The sequence below is a fragment of the Ascaphus truei genome, chromosome 1 (assembly GCF_040206685.1).
Source record: "Ascaphus truei isolate aAscTru1 chromosome 1, aAscTru1.hap1, whole genome shotgun sequence".
NCBI classification, from domain to species: Eukaryota; Metazoa; Chordata; class Amphibia; order Anura; family Ascaphidae; genus Ascaphus; species Ascaphus truei.
Window position 1 is genome coordinate 95,490,119 of NC_134483.1, and position 25,536 is coordinate 95,515,654.

General features: G+C 41.0%; 1 protein-coding gene across 5 annotated transcripts in view; it reads left to right on the plus strand.

Annotated features, from left to right (window-relative positions):
- RASGRF2 (Ras protein specific guanine nucleotide releasing factor 2) overlaps positions 1-25,536 on the plus strand; it is a 331,487-nt gene that overhangs the window by 95,992 nt on the left and 209,959 nt on the right. For 3 of the 5 annotated variants that reach the window (XM_075592338.1, XM_075592348.1, XM_075592376.1), the window contains exons 2-5: positions 15,090-15,196; positions 18,405-18,552; positions 22,919-23,026; positions 24,976-25,229. In XM_075592338.1, the coding sequence (XP_075448453.1) occupies positions 15,090-15,196; positions 18,405-18,552; positions 22,919-23,026; positions 24,976-25,229 (617 nt within the window). The remainder of the gene's footprint in view (positions 1-15,089; positions 15,197-18,404; positions 18,553-22,918; positions 23,027-24,975; positions 25,230-25,536) is intronic. The other 2 variants (XM_075592358.1, XM_075592367.1) reach the window with 1 other exon arrangement.

Consider the following 25,536-nt stretch of genomic DNA (forward strand, 5'->3'; position numbering starts at 1 on the left):
GCTAAGATAAACATAATTTTCAACTTCTTCCAGTTGTATTCCATGTTTTTATATCTTTGTAGAACTGACACAGGTTAGGACTCATACGGAAAAGCATTTGATTCTGTCTTCAACTCAGCCATCTAAATGCATTAAGAGGTCAAGTTGAAGAAGCGTACATTGATATTATAAGGAACAATTACGAGAATGCCCCATCAACCATCAGACTACATAATGATACAAGCATGATGAGGACTAGCAAGGGGTGTGCGACATGCGAACACCATGTCAGCAGAACTTTTCACAGCAAATCGGGAAGAATTGTTCAAGACATTAAACTGAGAAGAAAATTGAATTTTACTGTTCTTCAAGCAGCATGTAAAGAGTTTTGCAAGGATTTGATCTACTTCTTCCCCAGGATGTCAGTTTTAATTCCTTTCAGACTGTCCGTTGTAATTCCATCTTCCCCAGGAACCTTCCCATTCTTCATGGATTTTATCGCTTTTGTCACTTCTTCTGGAAGAATGCCTGGTACATAATTGGTGGTTTCTTCTCACTCTTCCTCTGCTGGATTATGTCCTGTGTTATCTGTGTTCTCGTACAATTTCAAGTAGAAAGCCTCAACTCTTTATGATAAGTGCACAGTCTTTTATTGTTGATCCATCGTTTTGTTTGAGTGGAATGATTTGCTTCTTCCCAATCATAAGTCGCTGCTTCGTATTCTTAAAGGGTTTATCTTCGATATTCTTCTTCAGAATATCACAGTAACATTTTCTTACATCTTCAGTTATACATATATATATATAATACATATATATATATATATATATATATATATATATATATATATATATATATATATATATGTATTATATATATATATTATATATATATATGTATGTATAACTGAATTTGTAAGAAAATGTTACTGTGAATATACTGAAGAAGACTATCGAAGCTAAACGCTTAAAGAATAATAAACCAAATTAGGATAGCCTTAATCTTTATATCTTAAGTTATATTGTATGTTATAGCAGCTAGGTCTGGTTGATTCATTTAACAGCTACCTATATGGTTGATTGTAGGCACTGTACTATTTCTATTTATCTTGAGATAAATATATATATATATATATATATATATATATAAATCATACAATATAACTTAAACTATAAAGATTAAGGCTATCCTAATTTGGTTTATTACCAAAAGATAACTGTGAGGAATAAACTAACAGTCCTCTGTTCATGTTAGTATATAATAAACCAGGGGAGCGCAAACTTTAGAAGCTGCGCCCCCCTTCCTGGCCGCCTCCGGTCTCGCGCCCCCACTCCTACCTGCGTCAAATTATGCGCGGCATCAAATGACACCGCGTTGCCAGGGAGACGTGTCTGAATCCCGGTAAGTGTTACTGTTGCAGAGGCCTCACGCGATCCCCCCGGCATTTAATTTAAATACCTTGGGGAGGAGTGCGGGACCTCTGCAACCGCCCGTGCCCCCCCCCCCCAGACAAATCTCGCGCCCCCCAGTTTGCGCACCGCTGTAATAACAATGGTAGCCAATATTATTCTAAAATAGACTGCTATGCCAAGTAAAGAATTACAAATTGATAAACGAACCTAAACAAAAAACAGAAGAAAAGCGCCCGCTCCATGTGTAAAATCAATTGCACAGTTTTAATTTCCTGGACAGGGTTAAAAATACAAACTCACAAAAATCCGTGAATTTGGCGCATTTTATGAGACATTGCTCATGCTCCAGCAGTACTCCAGAAAGGCACTCCAGCTGCACCACCTTGAGAAAGGTCCCACTGGGGGATCGAAACGTCGGTTTTTGTGTCTTCTATCAAATATAGAAAATTTATGATTTACCTACCTGCGTGCTGTCCCTTGATGTCGTGTTGCAACCGGTATCGTATGGTCTGTTATTGCTTTATGGGATAAGCACCAAAACTTATTTACTTGCAAATGGTATGCCGGCTGTGCATTGGATTATATATATATATATATATATATATATATATATATATATATATATATATATATATAGCGCAACTGTAAATATTACTGTATATTCATTTGCATGTCTTAGACAGGTCTGTAACCCTGTCTTTCACCATTTCCACACAGCACTTCCACTGCAGCAAGGGATTCTTGGAAATGACATGCAAATGAGCACACTGTGCCACCTGTTATCTCAAGCTCACATTACATGAACAACCCTTAGCCAATGCATGCTGCTTTAGACACATCTTTTAAGCAAGGACTTGGGAGATGCAAAGCCAGTAATCCCACTCACAGACATGTTTCAACCTTGATGGGTCTCATCAGTGTGAGGTTGGTTGCTGGCATTTGCTGCTTTGAGATTAAGAGTAGGTAATCACCACACTTATTAAGGTTATGGTGGGTAAAAAAGTGACAAAAACCCTCCACAGTAAAGCATATAGCAACTGTAAATATTACTGTATATTCATTTGCATGTCTTAGACAGGTCTGCAACCCTGTCTTTCACCATTATCGCCCAGCACACATCAAATGAATATGCAGTAATATTTACAGTTGCTATATGCTTTACTGTGGGGTTTTTTTGTCACTTTTTTTTACCCACCATAACCTTAATAAGTGTGGGGATTACCTACTCTTAATCTCAAACCAGCAAATGCCAGCAACCAACCTCACACTGATGATACCCATCAAGGTTGAAACATGTCTGTGAGTGGGTTTACTGGCTTTGCATCTCCCAAGCCCTTGCTTAAAAGCTGTGTCTAAAGCAGCATGCATTGGCTAAGGGTTGTTCATGTAATGTGAGCTTGAGATAACAGGTGGCACAGTGTGCTCATTTGCATGTCATTTCCCAGAATCCATTGCTGCAGTGGAAGTGCTGTGTGCTGGGCGATAATGGTGAAAGACAGGGTTGCAGACCTGTCTAAAACATGCACATGAATATACAGTAATATTTACAGTTGCTATATGCTTTATTGTGGAGGGTTTTTGTCACTTTTTTACCCAACATAACCTTAATTATATTATATATATATATAAAACCAAGAGAAAAAAGAAGTCCCAGAAGGAGCACTTGGTATAACCAAGTTTGGTTATCCCGAGTGCTCCTTCTGGGACTTCTTTTTTTTCTCTTTTGTCTTGGTCCTATTTACTTGTCCCAGGAGCACCACCAGCTACCATTAGTTGTAGCATATTTGCCGGTTCTTGGGCACCTAGGATCTCACTGTGTGATTGAGATATCTTTTGTTTGTTTTATATATATATATAATGAATTTTTCTTGATCATTGGATCCTCAAGAACGCCCCATGCCTTGTCCACATAGGACATCCAGTTGTCCATTAGCTTGCTGCCCTAGTCATGCATGCCATCAAAGTTCCACAATCAATCTCCAACACCTGGACCATCCATCATCTACCAAATTGCAGCCATGACATTATAAACACCCCCATTTGTCACTTCTCCACTTTTCTTTCTAATACCATCAAACCCCTTACAATGTGGAGGGGGTCAGAGTTCCTCCCACAGTTTTACTATAGACTTCTTTCCTCTACCCTTAAAGGAGCAATCCAAGCAATATCCTACATGTGTTTTATTTGTAAATAAATCAGTTCTGTAGTATTAGATAATATTACTTTCTTTTTTTATTTTATTTGTATTCAACTTTTAATGCCATTTCTTATGAGTTTTAATATACTGGTAATCCTTTGATTTCTATAGAAGGTGTATTCTTTTCTCAGGTGTGACATATATTATTGTGATTTTTTTTAAATGCTTTAGGTGTTTTGGACAAAATTGCTTAGCTATAAATTACATGTTTAACTATGTGTAATTGTAGTTACTTGTCCAGAAGTCAGTGTGTGATTTTATAATTGGCTTTCCAATTTGCTAAACCGTTCACTTTGCTAGACCATTGTCACAGGGTGTGCAGTGATAGATTATTATAGTGGTTGACATCAGAAGCTCACGTGTGCACACTGGATGTATGCTTGAGGCAGCTATCTGTCTCATTGGGGAAAGCAGAGATCTGGTTGACTTGCCCAGACAGACTAAAATATATCTTTTCTCTTCGTGAGGCATTCAGTGTCCATTGTGTATCACGTTTTCAGCAACACTGAAACAACAAATCCCTACAGGGCAGTGGAGGAGCTCAAAAAAACAAATAAAAATGTAGACAAACACACTCAACTGAATCCCAATAATGGAATGTATAATGAAGCCTTCGGGTTTAATAATCGCTTAAATGAAATACAAGGTTTTCTACGCTAGCTATTATTGTGACAGCACTAGTATTCATCTGCTCTCTAACGCTGGGATTCACTAAGCTCTGATATGGGTTATCACCCTACTGTCCCACCTCGTTATCTGCTAATGACCTGAATGACCGTTAATATGGGATCACAGTGTGGTAATTCCCAGCAAAAGTCCTATTTCAGTGTTTTGCAGCGAGTAACGACAGGATGTGCAGTAAATAACGTCACGTTATTTAAAGACACAGCAGCCCTATTCCGAAATTAAGTGACATTAACACAACACTTATGAGCTCAATTACTGCACTTGCATACAATTACTTTAGAGATTTAAGCATTAACTCAGTGAAAACTCATTAAAAGATCTTTCAGGTAACATCCGTCCCCCGTCCCCCTGAATTAACTGAGCTAATGACCTATTCCAGAGGCAGTGTTAAGCAGGATTACTTTGTATAACTCTTACCCCAACTTTCCCATCAGCTGTTATTTCTAGAAGACAATTTTTTTAACAATACCAACACAGCTAAATGCTCATAGAGCAAAAAATAGTTGCCTTTATATCCAGAAAAGTGGATACTCAATATGCTTCTCACAGTATAATACAAATTGATGTTCTGTGTTTTGATAGATTAACCCCTTCAGTGTAGTGCTTTTGAAATAAAACACTCCCCTTTCGCATGGTAGCAACCCAATGTATATCAAATTCACAATTATTTCACTCATTCAGACAATCTTGTTTAGATTTAGGATATACGTACCCTGGTTATTTAGATAGATGTGTTTATGGTAGAATTTCTAATCACTGAAAGCTTAGAACAGAAAGTAATGAGAGTATGTAATCTATAATTTATAAGAAAATTATTGTCCTTGGCACTTATGAACACATAGCAGTTTACACATCGCAATTCACATTTTTCACTTACTGCTCACAGAGAAAAGTATTCTCCGTAGCGACATTTCACAGCAACCCTTCACAATAATGTTTTTTTAAATTTCCTTTTCTCCTTCTTTCATAGAAACAGCTGTATTTTCCCCATACACTTAGAATAGGTATTCCAAAATGTTTAACTGGGTGCTTTAAAATTCATATTTTGAAGCATGTTTCACCCCCACAGCTGGTCTATTTAATGCGAGCTTATAAACATCAACCAATAAAATAATATAGTATTGATGAGAAGAATAATGTTTAACTGTGCTCTGGGCAGCCGACAGCATTCCCGGGGCTCAGAACTAGTCTCCACTGGGGCCCCAGGTTGTTGAGCAAAGTGGGGTGGGGGGGAGTCAGAGGGTTCAACTTCTGGGTTTGGACCATTGGGGTAGAGCCCAACTTCTGGGTTCGGAACATCGGGGCGAGGCCCAACTTCTGGGTTCAGAACATCGGGGCGAGGCCCAACTTCTGGGTTCGGAACGTCAGGCCCAACTTCTGGTTTCGTAATGTCAGGGCGGGCCCAACATCTGGGTTCGGAAAGTTGGGGCAGGGCCCACCGTCTAGGTTCGAAACGTCGGGGCGGGGCCAACTTCTGTGTTCCAAACGTTGGGGTCCCTTCTGCTGAATGCCCTGGGACAGATGCCCCTGTGCAAAACCCCTATTTGCTCATTCTATTGACACACAGCTGAGAAAAAAACTCAGTAATAAACAAAAGACAGAGATAGGGGAGTCATGTATCAAATATAAGTCATATATCAACAAAGAAAAATGTAATGGTGGAAACCTGTAATTATAGAGTAAAAAAGCACCAGATTTCTTATGGGATTACGTTTCCTTTGATAAACCTGGTGCACTTTTTTGCACTAGATTTTCAAGGTTGGCACACTACCCCAAAAGTTTTCTTTTCTTCTTGAAGGTCATTTTATTTTAAAATGGGGAAAATGTCAGTAAACAAAGCCCATATTTGTTTTCTCTTTACATCACCCAAGGGAATTACATGGATTTGCTTTAATTTTTTGTTCTCCTGGAATACATCTGATGATTGTAAAATGGAATGCAATGCTTAACACAATGAGAACATTCAACGCACAGCTGAGCAGCCCTATGAGGGAGTCAGTATGTTTTGTTACAGATCATTCTGTAATTAACTGACCCATCTGCATTTCTATTTTTAATCTCATTGTCAATGATACACAAGTTTTTTTTATTTTTTTAACAAAAACAGCACGGTTGCCATCAGAAATCTTGCGACCCAGGACAAATTAAAGGAGCGGGGTCCCCGCCCCCGTTAACAATTCTTTTACTTCAATATTTCTCTGAAATTGAACACTGCTGGAGGATTTCACAGGAACATTTGACGTTTTCTTGTTATTTTTCTTCCTCTGGTAGCATTCTCCCTTTTCTCAATTACTGAGACTATAATGAATAGTGAATGGATCCTTTCTTTCTTGCAATCCATTCAAAATGCCTCTGCTTGAATCATCTATCTCTTGGATCTGTCTGTGTCTTAGATACCTCTGCTCAATTTCTATTAAATTTCACATTAATTACAAAGTTCTCTGTCCCTGTTGAGAATTTGCATCCCACCTCTTGCATCTTAGCTCCAGTGTCTTGTTTGATCTTGGCTTGCCTCTTGCACACTATTAAGAACCATCTCCCCACTCCACAAAAATGCCTTTAGTGCTTCTTCTTACCTGTAGCATTTCTCACTGTTTGCCCCATACCTCCGTAATACCTTTCCACAGCAGTCAAAGTGGTTTAAAAATCAATAATTAAAAAGCAGGCCTTTGGGGGAGAAAGCATTGAATGCAAACAATTGTTTGCATGATGTGGTAGGCACATTAAACATTTTCGTATCATTTCCTCTCCATGTTCTCCCCACCCCACCTCCATTACTTTGGGGGAGAAAGCATCCTGTGTTAACTGTTGTTCAAGACTCCCTTGTTCTTCTCCTTGGGGACTTCAACTGCCATATTGATGATCCCTCTCTTTCTTGGGCTTCCCGCTTTCTTTATCTAACCTCTTGTTTTGGCCTTCAACAGTGGACTGCAGCCAGCACCCACAAGGATAGCCACTACCTAGATCTGGTTTTCACTAAAAAAAATTCTCTCTCTGATTTCTCCATTTCCCTTTCCTCTCTCGGACCATCACCTCATCTCATTTTCTCTGTCTCGCTTCCCCCCTTCTCTTTCTACCCCTCGTTTTTGCAGAAACCTGCGCTCTATTAACCTACCAGCCTTTGAGTCCACTTAATGCGCCTCTCTCCTCTCTGTTCTGGTCCAGACCCCAACAACCTGGTAAGGAACTACAACTCTGCCTTATCCTCCTCTCTCGATCTACATGCCCCGCTTTCTCTCTGGCATCCTTGCCCTTCTAACCCCAGACCCTGGCTAAATTTCCACACGTGCATGCTGTGTTCCTGCACTCGTTCCTCTGAACGCATCTGGAGGAAATCTCGCAGACTTCCTTCACTACACATTTTTGCTATCTTGTTTCAACTCTGCCCTCTCTCAAACTGAACAAACCTACTTTTCTTCACTAATCAACACGCACAAATCTAACCCATGCTTTAAAGTCCATTTTCGCGGGCTTTTTTTACTTTAAATACACAGGCTCAGACCACATCTCCCCACTCCAAGACGAAGCGCTGATTGTAGCGTGAAACGCGTTGAGGGGGAGACTGTGGTGTAGCCTGTTGTGTTAGTGTTCAAGATACTTCAATAAAGTTTTTTTCAAGACCCGGAAGTGCCCTGGAGTTTGTCAAAGGCAGTGGCGCCGGTTTTCCTATCTTCTTCCATGACTCTGTCATTCTGTCTTTGACTCTCTACTCAGACCACCCTCAGCTGCCTCTTCTTCTTCCTCCAAACTCTGAGTCAGGCCCTCATTCTCTCCCGTCTCGATTACTGTAATCTCCTGCTGTCTGGCCTTTCTGACTCTCACCTGTCTCCCCTACAATCTATCCTAAACGCTGCTGCCAGAATCACTCTACTCTTTACTAATTCTGTCTTAGTTTCTCCCCTGCTGAAATCACTCTTCTGGCTTCCTAGCAAATCCTGCATCTCACACTCAATTCTCCTCACTTTTAAAGCTTTACACTCTTCTGCTCCTCCTTACATCTCAGCCCTAATTTCTCGCTATGCACCATCCCGACTCTTGCGTTCTGCTCAAGGATGTCTTCTCTCTACCTCCTTTGTATCTAAAGCCTTCTCCCATCTTAAACCTTTCTCACTGACTGCCCCACACCTCTGGAATGCCCTTCCCCTCAATACCCAACTAGCATCCCCTCTCTCCACCTTTAAGACCCACCTTAAGGCACACTTGCTTAAAGAAGCATATGAATAACACTGTGGATAATACTTGACACATGATACATAAAGCTTGGCCCCCTGCAGATGCACTTACCAGAATTACTTCCTACTGTCTCTGTACGTTCTTCTACATGCCAATTAGATTGTAAGCTCCGCGGAGCAGGGACTCTTCTTCCGAAATATTACATTTATGTCTGAAGCACTTATTCCCATGACCTGTTATTTTTATTATTTGTTATTTATATGATTCTCACGTGTATTACCACTGTGAAGCGCTATGTACTGTACACTAATGGCGCTATATAAATAAAGACATACATACATACAAGTCAGTGACAATGCAGGCTCCGGATATGATCTCGACGTACGTCTTATCTGTAAAGTGCTGTATACTGTACTTTGGTGGCACGATACAAATAAAAATACGCATACATACTGCACATGTCGAGTTATTCTAAACATGCAAAAGACATTGAGGGCCAAACTATTTTGAAGCTTAATTTGGAAAGGCTCGTACAATGACTATGCAATGAAATATAAAGGAAGAAGGAATTTCTAAAATGAATTCTTCTTTGCTTGAAAATAACTTTTAAGTGTGTAAATAAAAGTACTGGTTCTGTAACTAGGCAAGTAGGGGTTTTGTGTACTGGCTGTCGCCATATCACCCACTGCTTTTCAATCACATCAGCTTTCGTTGGGCTTCCATTTTTGCTATCTCCAAGGATTGGCTGTTGGTTATTTTCAAAGTAGCATGGAAACCCAAATGACTTCAGCATCTTTTCACCAAACACACCACTCACCTTTTTTCCCCCCACACTAACATCCCTAGTTATTATGATCAGACGCTGCTTCCCTTTCTTGAAGACGTTGGCTCCACTAAAATGAGTGGGACTAAAATCCCCAGCACAGAAAAGCAGCTTCCCATCATATTGAATAGCCTAAGGCCTCGTCCATGGTGGAAACAGGCGCGCTGGCACTCCAGCGCTGCGCCCTGCTCGGCTGTGCTTTTCCTGGCCGGCTAGGTGCTCGCGCGTCTGGGGGTGCGGCCCCGACGTTGCAGAGGGAGAACCGCTCACGTGACGCGCTTGCGAGCAGAAAAATCAATTTTGCTTGCTCGGCAAGCGGCTGAGCGCCGAGCAGGAGCGCCGGCCAGCTCACGCAGGCCACGTGCATTGTCGCAACGTGTCCAGCGTGAGCGTGCACGCACGCCCGCTTAGCACCACCCTGGACGAGGCCTAAGATTCCTATCATAGCTACATTTAATTATGCACATTCTGTATTCCTCCGACCAAACCATTTAGATTGTTCGTCTTTGGTGCTTGGATACCCATCTCCTTACAGAATGTTTAGTGGGCTTCTTTATCTGTTGCCCTGTATGCATGGTTTCCACTGGAGTAAAATAGGCCTTAGCCCATTACTAACATGTTTGTTAGTTTGTTTGCCTAGTGTTTTTAGTAGATATGGCTTACAGATGCTTAAAATATGGAAGTTTTTTTTTTCTATTAATCTTTCTGCGGTATTTATCATGAGTACGAGGGCAAACCTATTCACTGATAAGTCTGACCACAAAATATCTGCTGAGTCTGTTGTGCCTCATAATTAGGCTTTAGACATCATGACTGCGCGTCATTTTAACAAGAAAACAATAACCAGTGATTGATTGCAGCATTGTTTCAGTATCATATAAAAACCGCAGTCCCACTTAGTTTAAAAATAAAACTAACAAATTGCCTTAAACGTTGACTTTTTCATGATCAGAAATGTTCCTGTGAAATCATCCAGCAGTGTTCAATAATTGTTGCCTCTTGTAGGAGCAATCCAAGCAATATCCTACATGTGCTTTTTTTTTTTAAACTAAATCACTTCTGTAGAATTAGATAATACTTCCTACCTTTTTTCAATTTTAAAATTCAACTCTTATTGCCATTTTTAATGCGCTTTAATATACTGAGCATCCTTTGATTTTCTATTGCTGGTTTTAGTCCACTTCCCCAGCAGTGCGAGATCTTTGTAACACTTTCCTGTTTGTGATCATTTGTTGCCAAATTTTCCAGCAGTTTGTGCTGTAAACTGTAACAATAGATAATGTTACTTTATTAATCTAAGAATACATTGTAGCTGCTGAGTTACACTTATAGAAGGATTGATTTGAAACTGAAAGGCAGCCATTTAGTGAACCCGGGGAAGCAGAATGTTGCTGTTCGATCACGGGAGAATGAATCGATCGGCAGCTTTGGTAATTAGTTTTCAATAAAGGTACAGTAATCAAAGGCTGCATATATTAAAATAAATTTATTTTTCTGTAAGCTGCTTGACTTGCATCTTTAAGTACAGCCACGGTTATGGTCTCTTTTTCAGATGTACTGGCTGCAAAACAAAGTATTCTTCAAACTTCTCAGCACATAAAAAATAGCACACATTTATGGCCATATTTTCTAAGTGGTGCTATTCTGTAGGACACATTCCAGTACCAGAAGACCCTTTGTAGCTTATTTACTTGGATGGACTACAGTATACGGCACCTTCCGATGCTGGAAGGTGTCTCGTGGAATAGCACAGCTTTGTTATTATGGCTTTAATCTGTAACCAGAAAAACAATTCTATACTAGAGGCTGGGCTGCCGACAGGGGGGAAGAACCGGGACAGCTGTCCCGTGGCTGGGGGGAGGGAGGTCCAGTTGGTGGTAGAAGTTGGGCCTAGCCAGAGGTCGGGCCCAACATCCCTGTCTAGCTACTGGGCCCCAGCTCTCTCTCCCCTGCTGCGGCGGGCCTCTCTGTCTTCCACTGCAGCAGACCACTCTTTCCTTCCCTGTAGCATGCCCAGCTGCCAGTGTAAGCCTGTTGGGGGCGAGAGAGGGAGAGAGAGGGGGGAGAAAGGTCAGGGGGAGAGGAAGGGAGGTGGGAGCAAGAGAGAGAGAGAGTGACGTGTGGGCGACAGAGTGAGGGACTGGTAGAGGTGAGAGAGAGAGAGAGAGAGAGAGAGAGAGAGAGGTGGGGATGTGAGAGATGGGAGGTCTCGCAAGCTGCTGACACTTTGGAGGGGTGGGAGCTGTTAAAACTCTAGTCCTGGGCGCCAGGAAAGCTGTCTGTGGCCTTGTCTAGAGGGTATTGGAAACATTGGGCCACGTTCACTAACTTATGCTGGTGGTTCAGGGTCTGCTATTATCATTGAAGTTAATAATGTTTACATGTTTGTTTGGCTTAGTAAATACGCCACATTGTTTGTCATCCTAACAAACATAAGTACTGTAGTTATCTCTGTTGTGCAGAATAAAATATATTACTAACAGTACACTGCTTCAACTGGTTTGGTCAAAGATGATCAACAAATGTGTTTGGTAAAGTAACGTAGCAAACACTGCACCTTTAATCTAAAAGTTATTCTTACTTTAACAGGCATGATTTATTTTCATGAAGAAAATCTGGCTGAGAAATCATAAATATTTACCAGCGGTTACTTAAAAGTCCCTAATGGCGTGTTTCTTCACAAGTGGTTCATTATCATTTGTCAGAGACACAGTGCACTGGCTTCTGAACAGTTTATTTAGTAGCATAAAACAGTGCTTTGTTGTTATTTATGCCCTGATACAAGCATGCCTTGACATTCAAAACACAGCAATTAAGTCTACGAGTTTGCTTCATTACTGCAATCACAAATATATAGAGAAACATACTGATGAGTTTTATGACTTTCACTGTGCAGTTCATTTTTTTTTTTTTTAAGTGTGCAACTCTATCAAGCTCTTCAAAGGCTGTTTGATAGAGCAAACTAAAACCTACCCTTCATAAATCAGTTTGCAGACTTTGGAGAGTGCAAACACGGTTTAAATGTACAATATATTTTATTTTGCTTTTGTTTTGGCTCACAGTACAGGATAATATAAAATCCATATTTATTTTTTTAATTTATTTTTTAAACACAGCAATGTATGAAGAGAATAAACAATCTGAACGCTAACATGAAGGGTAGATTTAATATAATCTCTGTGCCCGGATTCTAGGGAGATTAGATCGGTGTGTTATGTATGGCTACTCTGCATTGGTTACCTTGACTCATAGGCTGAATTCAGGCGGCTGGGCGATGAGGTATAAAGGTTGTATAATAATGGACGCCCCGGAACATTTGTAGTATTTATTGTGTCCTTAAGCACAGGGACTGCTCATAGACAGTTTGACAATGTTGCACTGTATTTTATATCAGACATACATGAATATTTTGCTTTCATTAGTAGTCACTCTTAACACTTGAATGGAGGTATGCTTACTTGGTTGGTCTACGTAGATGTAGAACCCGGCCCCTCTTGTTACTTCAGGATATCAATATTAATCCGATTTCAATAGGCCCCTATAGGCGTCCTACCCACTGGTCTTTCTTATGTGACCCGGTGCCTTTGGCCTGTTTGGGAACTGCCCCTTTCATACAGACTGATGAGGAATATTAGTGCAGATGCGCAGTTAGACCTGATCCGCCGACACCCGGGAGCCCTCTTTCCTCAGACCCCCTGTGGCATGGAGGATTCCCTTTCCTGCAATATTCAGGACTTAATACCTTTTTTGGGGGATCGTTACTTAAAGGGTACTGGCCCTATCTATAGCATAATAAACAGTGGGCCTGGTCTATGCTATTACTTTATAAACATTACTTATCTACTCTCCCCAAGGCTCCTCTCCTTCTGTCCTCCTGGAACCTAACCTTCACGAACTTTTCCCTCCCGTTATATACTCTCTGTGATGTCATGATCCCATGACAACACAGTGTGGAGACCGGTACACTCTAACCATACTAATAACCCTTTAGGGGGGGGGGGAGTTACATCTTCTGGGGTGTACCAAAAAATATTTAGAATTTACATTTCATTTCAGTTGTAAATTTCAACTATGTAATTTACGATTCTGAGATTCTAACTAAACAACTCTGTTAAGAGGCATTAATGATTTAGTTGCAATTAACAACTGGGTAGATGATGACAACTTTAATAGGTTTTAAATATTTGAATATACTTGGAATCTGACTACCTTTATTACTGCATTGAATTAGTCAGATTTTATTAGCAAGTATTAGTAAGCAGATATTCCCAACAACTTTTAAAAACAGAATTTGCCACAGAATTGAATATTCCCTCTGTACTTAAAACAGAAAATGTGTCTTCAACTAAGATGTGATAACTACCAATGAACATGACATTTTGCCGTCACCGTTAGAAAGCAGGAGAAAAAACTCTGAGACATGTTAAGTCAAATGTACGGGCTGTGGGCAAATGAGACTATTTTGCTATTTCCAGATTTCCTCTGGAGAGTCCCAGAAATTAGATGCATCTCATTTCTGGGACTCTCCAGAGGAAATCTGGAAATGGCAAAATAGTCTCATTTGCCCATAGCCCTTACATTTCCAGAGTTTTTTCTCCTGCTTTCTTTTTTTCTCTGTCAAATACATTAGAAAAGTCACTTACTGAGCATGGGATGCCAAGGACATGTCTATTATAATAAACGCCCAGGTGTCAGATGCGATCTATAATCTATCCTCTTACCGAGCTCTTCATTTTTCCTATTCATGTGATATTCTCTTTTTTTGTACATCCCTGCACATCAGTGATCACTTGTTAAGCATTATACTGTAGCTGTGGTTCCACCTAGGATTCCCCCGCCCCCCCTCCACCTACTAGGTATGAAGCAGATAGTTCCCGGAGCTAAACATTGTTAATTTCAGTTCAGGTAACCCCCTGCTCCCTGAGATAAGCACCTACGAAAGTGCCCCCGGTAGCATTTCCAGCTGGGTAAAGAATAGGGAGGTTAAAATCTCCCATGGCACGGGAGCCAATAGGAAGCCATGATGTCATCCATGCCACGGTAGATTTAAGAATCAGGGAGCACCGCCTGCACCTACCTTTAACCTAAGTAAGTTTCTCAGAAAGTACAGTAGGAGGCCCCCGGAGCTGAAATTAAAGCTGTTCAGTACTGGAGACCCCCTGGATCATAGCTTTTTTTTATGTGTGAAGTTTTGATGAGCAAAATAACTTTTTCTTGTTCATGAAGTGAAAAAGGCTGTGCAGAAAATGACATTGTATCAGGTTGTAAAATATCCTTATTTCTCTGTCTTTGATTAACCCAGCATAACAGACCACAGTCATTCTGGTCACATCACATAAAAAGAAACGTTGATTTTGAAGATAAATACTGTACTCATATACAAAAATCGTACAAAATGATGGGGACATTCCAAATAAGTAGTTACATAGTTTTCTGTTTCTCAGTGGGATCCTTGTATTAGATCTTAATATCATGATACAATGTCTCTCCTTCGCCTTCTGATGTTATTGTTGCAGGTTGGGATACTTTCTAAAAGGGCTCTTCATGGATGAAATGATAGTGCACAGACATTTTGAAACCTCTTAGGTCTCTCGTTCAGGTGTACACACGTGAGGTTTCAAAAGTTCTTTACATTCTAATTTCATTTATGTAGAACTTCCTGATACCTCTGAAACCTGCATTATGATTTAATCGATTTTTCTGAAAAGAAACCCCACCTCTTTGTTATTGTCACGTGTACTTTAGACATAGCTAAATGTGGATAACTGAGTACTGTATGTTTACAAAGTACTACTTCTATCTTGTGTTACTTCTGCAGCACTACTTCACTGTTACCTTCGGCCATGAAGGGCAGAAGCCTCTGGAGCTGCGATGTGAGGAGGAGCCTGACCGGGATGAGTGGGTAGAAGCTATTCACCAAGCAAGGTATTGAACTCACAGCACAAATGTTTTCAAGAATTGATTTCAATTGGTTCCAAGATTATGCCATGACGGATTGTTCATATTTTACAACCTGAAACTAAATTTTATAATACAGTCACTTAGAACTGTATCGTCAGACGGTTACGGGCCAAACAAAAAACCTCAAACATGATAAAAGCATGGAAAGGCAGTGTGGTCTCACACAGATAATCCTGAGCTTTCAGCCAGATCTACTAAACATTGCTTTGCTGACACTACTTCAGCTTGTGATCATTAAGTGAATTTGGCCGTTTGTGCTAAATCATTGAAACACAAATCATATTAAGGAAAAGGAGGGTGGGTAGCCGTGTTGGTCGTTTCTTCCATGTAGTAACAAAGGAGGGAGAGGGAGTGGGTGGTATGATACCTTTTTATTGGACTAACAGGTAGTTCATATGTTACAAGCTTTCTAACCTCTCCGGGTCCTTATAAATAAAATTATTTTCTGCCATACTTTATGAAGGACCCGGAGAGGTTCGTAAGCATGTAACATATCAACTACCTGTTAGTCCAATAAAAGGTATCATACTGTACCACCTACTCCCTCTCCCTCATTTGTTCCGGCAAATCATATTAAAGGGCTCTGTAGCCCTTCAGTCCTCTCTCCACCTCATGCTCTTCAATTACAATTGGCATTGGTTTAATTTTCCTTCTATGGTAACCTATGGTAACCTATCCCACCCTTTGGTATCTGTGTCAAATGTGAGAGAAACTTATTTTTAGTAAATGTATCTATTTGAGAGAAGACTGACACAAGATTATTTCTAAGACTAATTTAATGTCAGCTCAGCCAGTACCCATTTAACATATGGAAATCCAACCTTTAATTAAAAAAAAATTGGTGCTGTCGCTTTGTTGTATATGATAGCACTTTCTTTACACACTTACCGAACATTTTTATAACTGAGTTTGACTTTTCATTAGAGATAGGCAAATGTGTCAAAATTCGATCTGCAAATTATATACTGCATTTTATGCAAAATTCTGTTCACAGGCGAATTTTTTAATGTGAAGACATTCCAGCGATCTATGCATTTCTGCCGGCGGCCACAATTCGTACATTCGCTTATTTAGTCTTTCTCCCTATGCACCTAAGTATTACATTATACTGATTAACATATACGGTTTTAGGAGTGAGCGGATGGTAGTTTCAGGATAGCACATTCGATTTTGCACACTTTCATTTAACCTGCCATTCAATTTGCGCAGAAGATCCAGACCCTGAAATATGGGGTTTAAAGAGGAGGAGGAAAACCCACTGAAAATATATTTCATGGACTGGAACTTCTGGGAAAATCAAATGTCAGAGTGGATCGAATGTTAGCCGAATAGTGGCAGCCGGCGGCATTGCATATATTCAAACGAAGATACTGAAGGCGAATTATATAAACCAAGCCGCTAATATTCGCTTGTGCGGATAAAGTCAAATGCCGGTGAATAATTGGCATATCTCAACTTTTAATATACACTGTGTTCAGGAAAAAAGGGACCCCTTTCGGTTTTTCATCATATCTTATATATTTCTCGCTCAATCCCCATGAAAATGTGCACAATTGTAGCTCTGTTATGTAGATTTACACTATAAAGAAGCACAATATAGACAATCAACTGATGTTATCTAAATTGATGTCACTGTACGGTACTATGTCAACAAGTACCAGATACACTGCGATAGGTTCATTAAACGACAAATAGGAGTTTTTCCTTTGTTCCTCATAAATGTTACACTGTTGTAATCTAATCTGAATCACTAGGATTACTATAAAGTTTGCGTTCAAAGTATTGTTCTTTGTGCGTTTTTAAAATGTCCTTTTGCTGAAATTCACGTCGACGAGAACGGCACTATCTTATTACATATTCGATAACACGTTGATCCAGCTGCTCCCACTCCTCAACGATACGTAGTTTTACTAATCCGTTTATTCAGTCCTCCTAGTGACCATCCTTTATCAGGAAAACCTCAAAGAGAAAAAGAGAGAGGGGCGCGGGGTAGCAATAAATGAAAATTCCTTTATAATAGAAAATGGCAAGAATACTACATGGATAGCAAACAATGATGCAATAAAAATAAAAACAGAGACTTTGCCTTGATATTGGGACTGCTGCAGGTGTGCCGATTGTGGGTTTCTGTGCACCTTCCTTTAGACACTCAGTCACTTGGTCCTTCCGTCGGGGGCGGGGGGGTCGATGTTCTCCGCTCTTCTGCTGGGCCACGGTAGTTGGCTGGGAGTGATCCTCAGTTAGCTGCTTGTCCTGGCTTTGGCTGCTCCGGCTGACTACTTCTTCCCCTTTCCTCGTGAGACCCGGAAAAGATGTTGGACTCCGGATGTGATGTCAGACTGTCAGACACCAGATAGGATGCTTGTCCATGTGTCGTGGAAGGATTCCCCAAGCCTGCAGGTTCAGTCCTGAAGTGAGCTGGCACAGCTCGAGACAAATACCAGAAGGTCTGCTTAGTGTTGTGACACCCTCCTACTACACATTTCACCAGCAAAGTGGCTTTGTCAGGGATCCCTACAGGGATCAGGAGCCTTTTCCATCTCCCATCATTACCCACCTTCCTCACAAATAGAGGCATCAAAACCATTTTATATCCAGTATAAGATAATTGTGATATTATTATCAGGGGTGTTGATTCCCTAGCGCACCTAATTTTCACTTGCATTCTTTATCAGGAAACATTTTATCTAAGCGTTTTAGACCGTAATTATTGCTCTGTCTCAAGTACTTTATAACGTGTAATATTCTACCTTAAACACCATTTTGTAACTATGCATTTGATGAGGTCATCATGCCGTCACCAAATTCCAAAGAATATTAATTAGATTATCAAATAATTCTTAAATGTAATAATCTGCTGTGACAGCCATATAATTGCTCAAGTTTTCATGAAAATTTTGTGATTTTTCTGCAAGATATGACAAAAAATAAAAGGGGTCCTGTTTTTTCTGAACACAGTGAACGTGCTGTAGATTTCTTTTTTCCCTCCATTATCCTAATTTTCAGGCATGATTTAATTGATGAAAAGACTAATTGATAGAAGCAGGTGTACCGTATGCAGTTACATTAACCCATTCTAGGTCCAAATGTGTGAACTACAAATAACTGACAATAACCCGCTCCAATGAAACTGTGAGCTACAACTAACCAAATGGTGTACTTTGTGTTGTAGTTATTCGGACATCCTGATAGAGAGAGAGGTATTAATGCAGAAGTATATTCACTTGGTGCAAATTGTAGAAACAGAAAAAACTGCGGCGAACCAACTACGTCAACAGCTGGAAGATCAAGACACTGAGATTGAAAGGCTGAAATCAGAGGTATTTAAAGAAGTGAGCCGCACACAGATTGATATGGGTGAGATACCACGGGCCCTTCACAAGAGAGGAGGGCCCACCAGACCGTATGTAATGTGAACATGTAGAATACAAGCTTTTTTATTTGTATAAAGGCTGCTGTGCGCTCTTCTCTTGCGAAGGGCATGGATGTTGGCAGTTTAATTTCTGCCGGGACGGTTCACCTAGTAGTGTATCTATGTTTATTTTGGTGTGCGCCTCCATTACTAATATTCCAAAGCATAATTTCCATCTTCTGTCTCTCTGTGTCAGTGCATCATAGTACTTGTCACTATTTTGCTGCACGTGTATCAATTTGAGATTTGGGGGGTTATTATTTTTATGCTGAAGTGGCTGTTCGGGGTAAATTTTCAGATGAAAATCTCATTGACTTCAGTGGGGATTTTTTTTTTTACAAAAATTGTCCCGAATGGTCGCTTTGGACAGCATAGAGTTACCCCCTCAAGGTTGGTTAATAGAAGGAATTAAGGGCAAGTTAAACGATGCACATATTGTAGCAGGATACATGCATTCTGGGTCTCTTTCTTTTATAAATCAATAAGTCAGCCAGGTCTTGTTGGTATAAACTACCCTGGCTACCAGTCTGTGTTAATGTATAAAGCTGTTTTGTGATAAAACAAAGGAACATACTGTACTGTATGTTTAAGGCGTTTCTAAAAGCAATTTTGTTGTACAAGTGACGCATATGAGTAACAAATTGATGCGCCAATGTATAAAACTAATTTGATGTGTTACATACAGTATACAGCGGCCGTTATCCAACCATTTATCGGGTTGAGTCACGCACTATAGTGCGTGGTGGTCCAAGATGGTGTTCTGCAGACTAAATGGCCCATCGGATTAACACAGCATGTGTTCCTGCTGTGTTAATCCTACCGGGGTCTACCTGTCTGTAAGAGACACGCAGTATGAGAGGCTGAGTAAGTTACTCTACCTGCGTGCCTCTAACAGGGTTTATTTAAATTTTAACACTACGGTATTGTATCAGGGGTCTCCAGAGCTAAACCACATTGGTCATTGATTTCAGGTCTGGGGACCCCCTACTTCCCGAGATACAGACCCAGTTATGCCGGTATCCCCACCATGTCAAAATCCTCAGGTGGTCCCTGCGGGTGTCTGGGGGTCCTTGGGTGGTTCCCCCGGGTGTCCGGGGGCCTCCAGGTGGTCTCCGCGAGTGTCTGGGGGCCCCAAGGGGGTCCTCGGTTGGTTCCCACAGGTGTCTGGGGGCCTCCAGGTGGTCCCTGTGGGTGTCTGGGGTTCTCGGGTGGTCCCCGTGGGTGTCTGGGTCTCCTCGGGTGGTCCCGCTGGTATCCAGGGGACCCCCGCTGGCCTGCGGTATCAATCCTGTGCATTAAAAAAATGAAATACATTCAAATAATTACACCCACCCGCCTCCCCCCAATACATACAGTACAGTAATCAATTTTTGGGGGGCATTTTTAAGATTAAAATTGGATGTCTTTAATTTGAGGCTTGTTTTGGTGATACAATCAATAGTTTTTTTGGCATTTGTAAAGGGTTTTTATTTTCTATGGAATACTGTGTTTTATTTTGCGCCTGTTTTTTTTCTTCTAAGCTTTCGCATTTGTATTGTATGTCTTTATTTATATAGCGCCAAAAGTGTACTCAGCGCTTCACAAAGAATACAGTACAGGGAATTAAAATAATACATTCTGCGCAGCAAAATCAGACAATAGGAAAGGAAATCCCTGCCCCGAAGAGTTTACAATCTAAGAGGTATGATGGGAAACTTACAGAGACAGTAGGTGAAGGAATAAGTGCTGTATATGGCAGTGCTTGGCCACAATGGGTGGTAGGAGTAGCTGAGTGTGGGACAGTAACCATGAGTGCAGGCTGTTGGGATGCTTAACTTGTGGGGTGAGTTTTAAGGTTAGTCAGTATTAAATCAGAAGGTTAACACCATTTACAGGGTAAGAGATGGCAGGGAGTCATGGGTGAGATCAGTTGTGTATGTCTTTGTTCAGGCTTAGGGGAGATCCCCAGCAGCAGGAAGGAGTAAATAGAGGGTGTGAATAGAGGATTTGTGTGGGTGTTTTTTATTGAGGGGTAAAGAAGTTGTTGGGAGAGAGGTGTATAAATAATGGTGCAGTTGGGAATGGGGAACTTGCAGAGAACAGAAACGCTCACAAAGGAGTGAGGAAACAGTAAACAGAAAAAGCAATAGGGAGGGCATAGTGAGATGCAGGAGAGAGCCAGTCCAGGTATTTGAGAATTGGAAGAATTCAAATAATCACAGCATTTAGAAAGTCAAATTCTTACAGCTGCAGAGTTGTTGTTGCTATAGTGTTAAAGCATGCCCATATTATATGGGCATGCTTTAACACTGTGCCGATCAATGGGTAGCGGGGGTGGTGTCCCTGGGTAGGGTGGGTGAGCATTGGGGGAGGGTGGGTTAACCCCTTAATTACTATAGCGGTAACTAACCGCTATGGTGAATAAGGGGTTAGGGTTATTGCATTATTTTGTTTTGCACAGGATTTATACCGCAGGCCAGCGGTGACCCCCAGACTCCCGTGGGAACCACCTTAGGACCCCGTGGGGCACCCGTACACCTGCGGGGACCACCTGGAGGCCTGTGGACACCCACGGGAACCACCTGAAGACCCCTAGACACCCGTGGGGACCACTCGAGGACATCCGTGGGGACCACCTGGAGTCGCCCGGACAGTCGAGGGGACCACCGAGGACCCCCAGAACCCGCTGTGACCACCCAGGGACCCCCATACCTGTGCAGGGACAACGCGAGAACCCCAGCCAGACTCTAGTATCAACCCTGTGCAGAAAAAATAAATAATTTTATGTGGGGGCACAGGAGGGGGTGGGTGGGTTGTGAATTGGTGGGTAGTACATATTGTAATGTTTATTGGGGGCAGAGGGGTTGAGTGAAGGGCCAAGTACCCCCTTCTCTCACTCTCTGTCCCATATAAACCTGCTCTTTTGCCTTAACCCCTTCATTGCCTTAGCGGCTTGCCACTAAGTGAATGAAGCTGCTTACATTTTATTTTTATTCATAGTGTGCGTGAGCAGGGGGTCTCCTGATCTGAACTAAGTTGATTTTAGCTTCGGGGACTCCCTGCTTCCCGAGACACAGGCCCCGTTATGGAGTGCCGGTATCCCCGCCATGTTAAAATTATCTGCGTCATGTCACCGGAGGCCTTTAACATTGCGGGGATACCGGCACCCCATACCGGGGCCTGTGTCTCGGGAAGCAGGGGGTCCCCGAGGCGAAAATCAACTTAGTTCAGCTCAGGAGACCCCCTGCTCATGCACACTATGAATAAAAATAAAATACAAGCAGCTTAATTACCTTAGCAACTATCTGCTAAGGTAAGGATTTTTTCTTGGTGGGGGGGGGGGGTGTTTGATACTTATGGAAGAGCATGAATAATGATGTGCCAACATATGGCCCTAATGATTTTAGGTCATACATTTTTTTTTTTACACAAAGCACAATTTAAATTAATTTTCAAAAAACAATTCTTTATACATAGCCCCCCACGTATTTTTTTTTTCCACATCTCATCGTTTTTTGCCCATTGTCAAGAGTATTCTCAAATTATAGGTTGTACAAGGGTCATGATAGAGAGAATGAGAGAAGAATGATGTGGGGACAAAACTATGTGCAGTAAAGTGTTTGAGGGGAACAAACACTTGTTGCTTCTACAGAGATCATTTACAAATGACAAACTTCATTTATTGATTGATTTTTTTATTCACCGTTCGGATATTTGTTGATTCACCATGCTGATGCCATGCTGATGCCATGCTGATGCCATGCTGATGCCATGCTGATGCCATGCTGATGGTGTATGAAAGCAGAATGAGCCGTTCTTCCTTTTTCATTTTAGGCAGACTGCACTTTTCACTAAGATTGTTTCTTTCTCATTATTTCCCATTGGGATAATCTGGAAATCTGCATAAACTACTAATATAACTAAACAACTATTTGCATGTATAAAGAAGCCATCAGAGCAGATTACCGCAGAGCATGTAATTGCATATTAAAAAATGACATGAAGGGCATTACTAAATTTAAATTTATGTTTGCCGTTAGCCTCCTTTTGGCCTTTTGCTAGAAATTAAATTGAGGTTTGTCTTAAACTAGCACGTTCACATTTTAGAACATGCTATAAGTTTATGAAGTTAGGTGAAAGTGCACAACGGTTGCAAATATTTTCGATGCATGTTTCTAGCTATGTGATTTCTTGTTTTTCGATTTTGGGAACCCCTCATTGTAACGTGCAGAATAAATTGAATGTTGGTCTTCCTGTCCTTTACGCTTATTAAATACTGTGGTATTGTCTAACAGGAACGTTTACTTCACCAGATTGTAGCCCTCAATAAAACAAAGGAACGGATGCGTCCTTACCATAACAACCACGAAGATGAGGACCCGGACATCAAGAAGATCAAAAAGGTGATCTGCCATCAGGGGAAGAAAATGTAACAAACACTAGTGCAGGGGTGGGCCACTCCAGTCCTCAAGGGCCACCAACAGGTCAGGTTTTCAGGATATCCCTGCTCCAACACAGGCGGCTCGGTTGAAGACTGAGCAACCTGTGCTGCAGCAGGGATATCCTGAAAACCTGACCTGCAGGTGGCCCTCGTGGACTGGAGTTGCCCACCCCTGCACTTGAGTATCCCCTTTGCGGAAGCTTGACCTCAAAATATTGTGTTATGTGAGTTGAGAACATCTGCTGGCGAATGAAAACAAACTACCTTTATAACAAGGGTCCATACAACTATTTCAAATGAAGCACTGCATTTACCAGTATTGTGATGTAACATGAGATCCTCTCATACAACAGAAGTGCCCCTAATATGAGCAATAAAAAATACCTGCCTGTCCATATTCGTTTGTCATATACCTGTATATAGTCTGCTGCAGAGAAAATGCAATAACATGATATTTTTTTTTTATTGCTGCTTACGGTTGGTACTAAAGCCAGATAAGACATACTGCTGCCTTAATGCCAGCAATTACATTTATACTCCACGTTAAACCTGGTTTGAATATTAAGTGCAAATTATGCATCTGACACCTTAGTAAGATGTTTTCAAAACCCAACAGCAGAAGTGGCATGAAGGTATGATGGAACTGGATGCCAACGATTTTTTTTAAACATTTTAAAAGTCTAAATCTTCACTTCCTTTTAATTGTATAAGAAAATATTTGTTGTAGGTGCAGTCCTACTTAGGAGCATACATTGAAAGTGCAGTAAAAGGACTTCTTTAAACATTTCTTTCAACCATCTTACACAGCCCAGAAGCCTAAATGTAAAAAGCAGACTAGTAAATGTCTCAGTATATCCCCTGCTTGTTTCTTCTGTTAAAGTTACCTATCTAGGGAAATAGAGGCATTTATAGGCATCAGGGGAAAAAAGTTCTAAACTAGTTTAAAACACAAAAGCAATCCCCGTTGATCTCTGCATTAAAAAAACTTTTTTTTTAACATTTTTAAACCTGGGACTAGGTTTTTTCTAAAGGAAGCTGAGGCATATTTTATATCCAGCAAAGCAGCCATTTGGGCCGAAATTCCCCATTGACCTTCACCAAAAACAGCCCAATCCAGCCCCCGGTTTTGGCTGATAAGAATGATCTTCACTGTCTTCTACCGGTCTTATTTATAGAGAATCTTTCAGTACCAGTTCAGATATTCAGATGCAGCATTTTCATTTACAAGGAACAATGGCATCCCCCCTCCCCCCTAAACTATATTGGTAGAGAAATAGTGGTGGGGCACCTGTAGCTCGATCCCTATGCAGAGTGGCCAAGTATGCTATCCAAGTATGTGATACCACTGCTTTAACTATAGTGTCCCCTATGTAGAGTGGGCACGTATGCTATCCAAGTATGTGATACCACTGCTTTAACTATAGTGTCCTTATGTAGAGTGGGCACGTATGCTATCCAAGTATGTGATACCACTGCTTTAACTATAGTGTCCTTATGTAGAGTGGCCACGTATGCTATCCAAGTGTGTGATACCACTGCTTTAACTATAGTGTCCCCTATGTAGAGTGGGCACGTATGCTATCCAAGTATGTGATACCACTGCTTTAACTATAGTGTCCCCTATGTAGAGTGGCCACGTATGCTATCCAAGTATGTGATACCACTGCTTTAACTATAGTGTCCTTATGTAGAGTGGCCACGTATGCTATCCAAGTATGTGATACCACTGCTTTTACCGTACTGCTTCTTTTAGTTCCCGCACACAGCTATGAAGGCTTTTTCTTCATACACAACTGGTTAAAATATGTCTTGAGAAAAAATAACATTAAGACAAACCAAAAAGGTTCCCCTTTGTCTTTGCATCTGTAGCTGCAACATCATTAACCTTAAGTGGTTTTCTTTCTACTGTAGGTTCAGAGCTTTATGCGTGGCTGGCTTTGCAGAAGAAAGTGGAAGACAATTGTTCAAGACTATATATGTTCTCCCCACGCAGAGAGCATGAGGAAGCGGAATCAGATTGTATTTAACATGGTTGAGGCCGAGTCAGAATACGTACATCAGCTCTACATCCTTGTAAACTGCTTCCTCAGGCCCCTGAGAATGGCTGCAAGCTCTAAAAAACCTCCTATCAGCCATGATGACGTGAGCAGCATTTTTCTCAACAGGTAATTATTGCTCTTATTCTTATCAATGACTTTTTTACATCAGTAGAATTAAGAGTGCCATTCAGTTATTACATAAAGAGCACAGACTGCCCAAACTTTACGCAGACCCTACAATAAAACAGTACTGTGACCTGAAAGACATGAAACTACTACAGTACAATGCAATATATACATTCTTTTAATGTTTTTTTTCCTTCCCTTTCAACCTCATTTTCACTTTATTTTCATATTATGCACGTATGCATTTTCAGTGCCTGCTGTGCAAAACAATCAGATGCAGCTTTCTCCTATTGGGTAGAATATACCG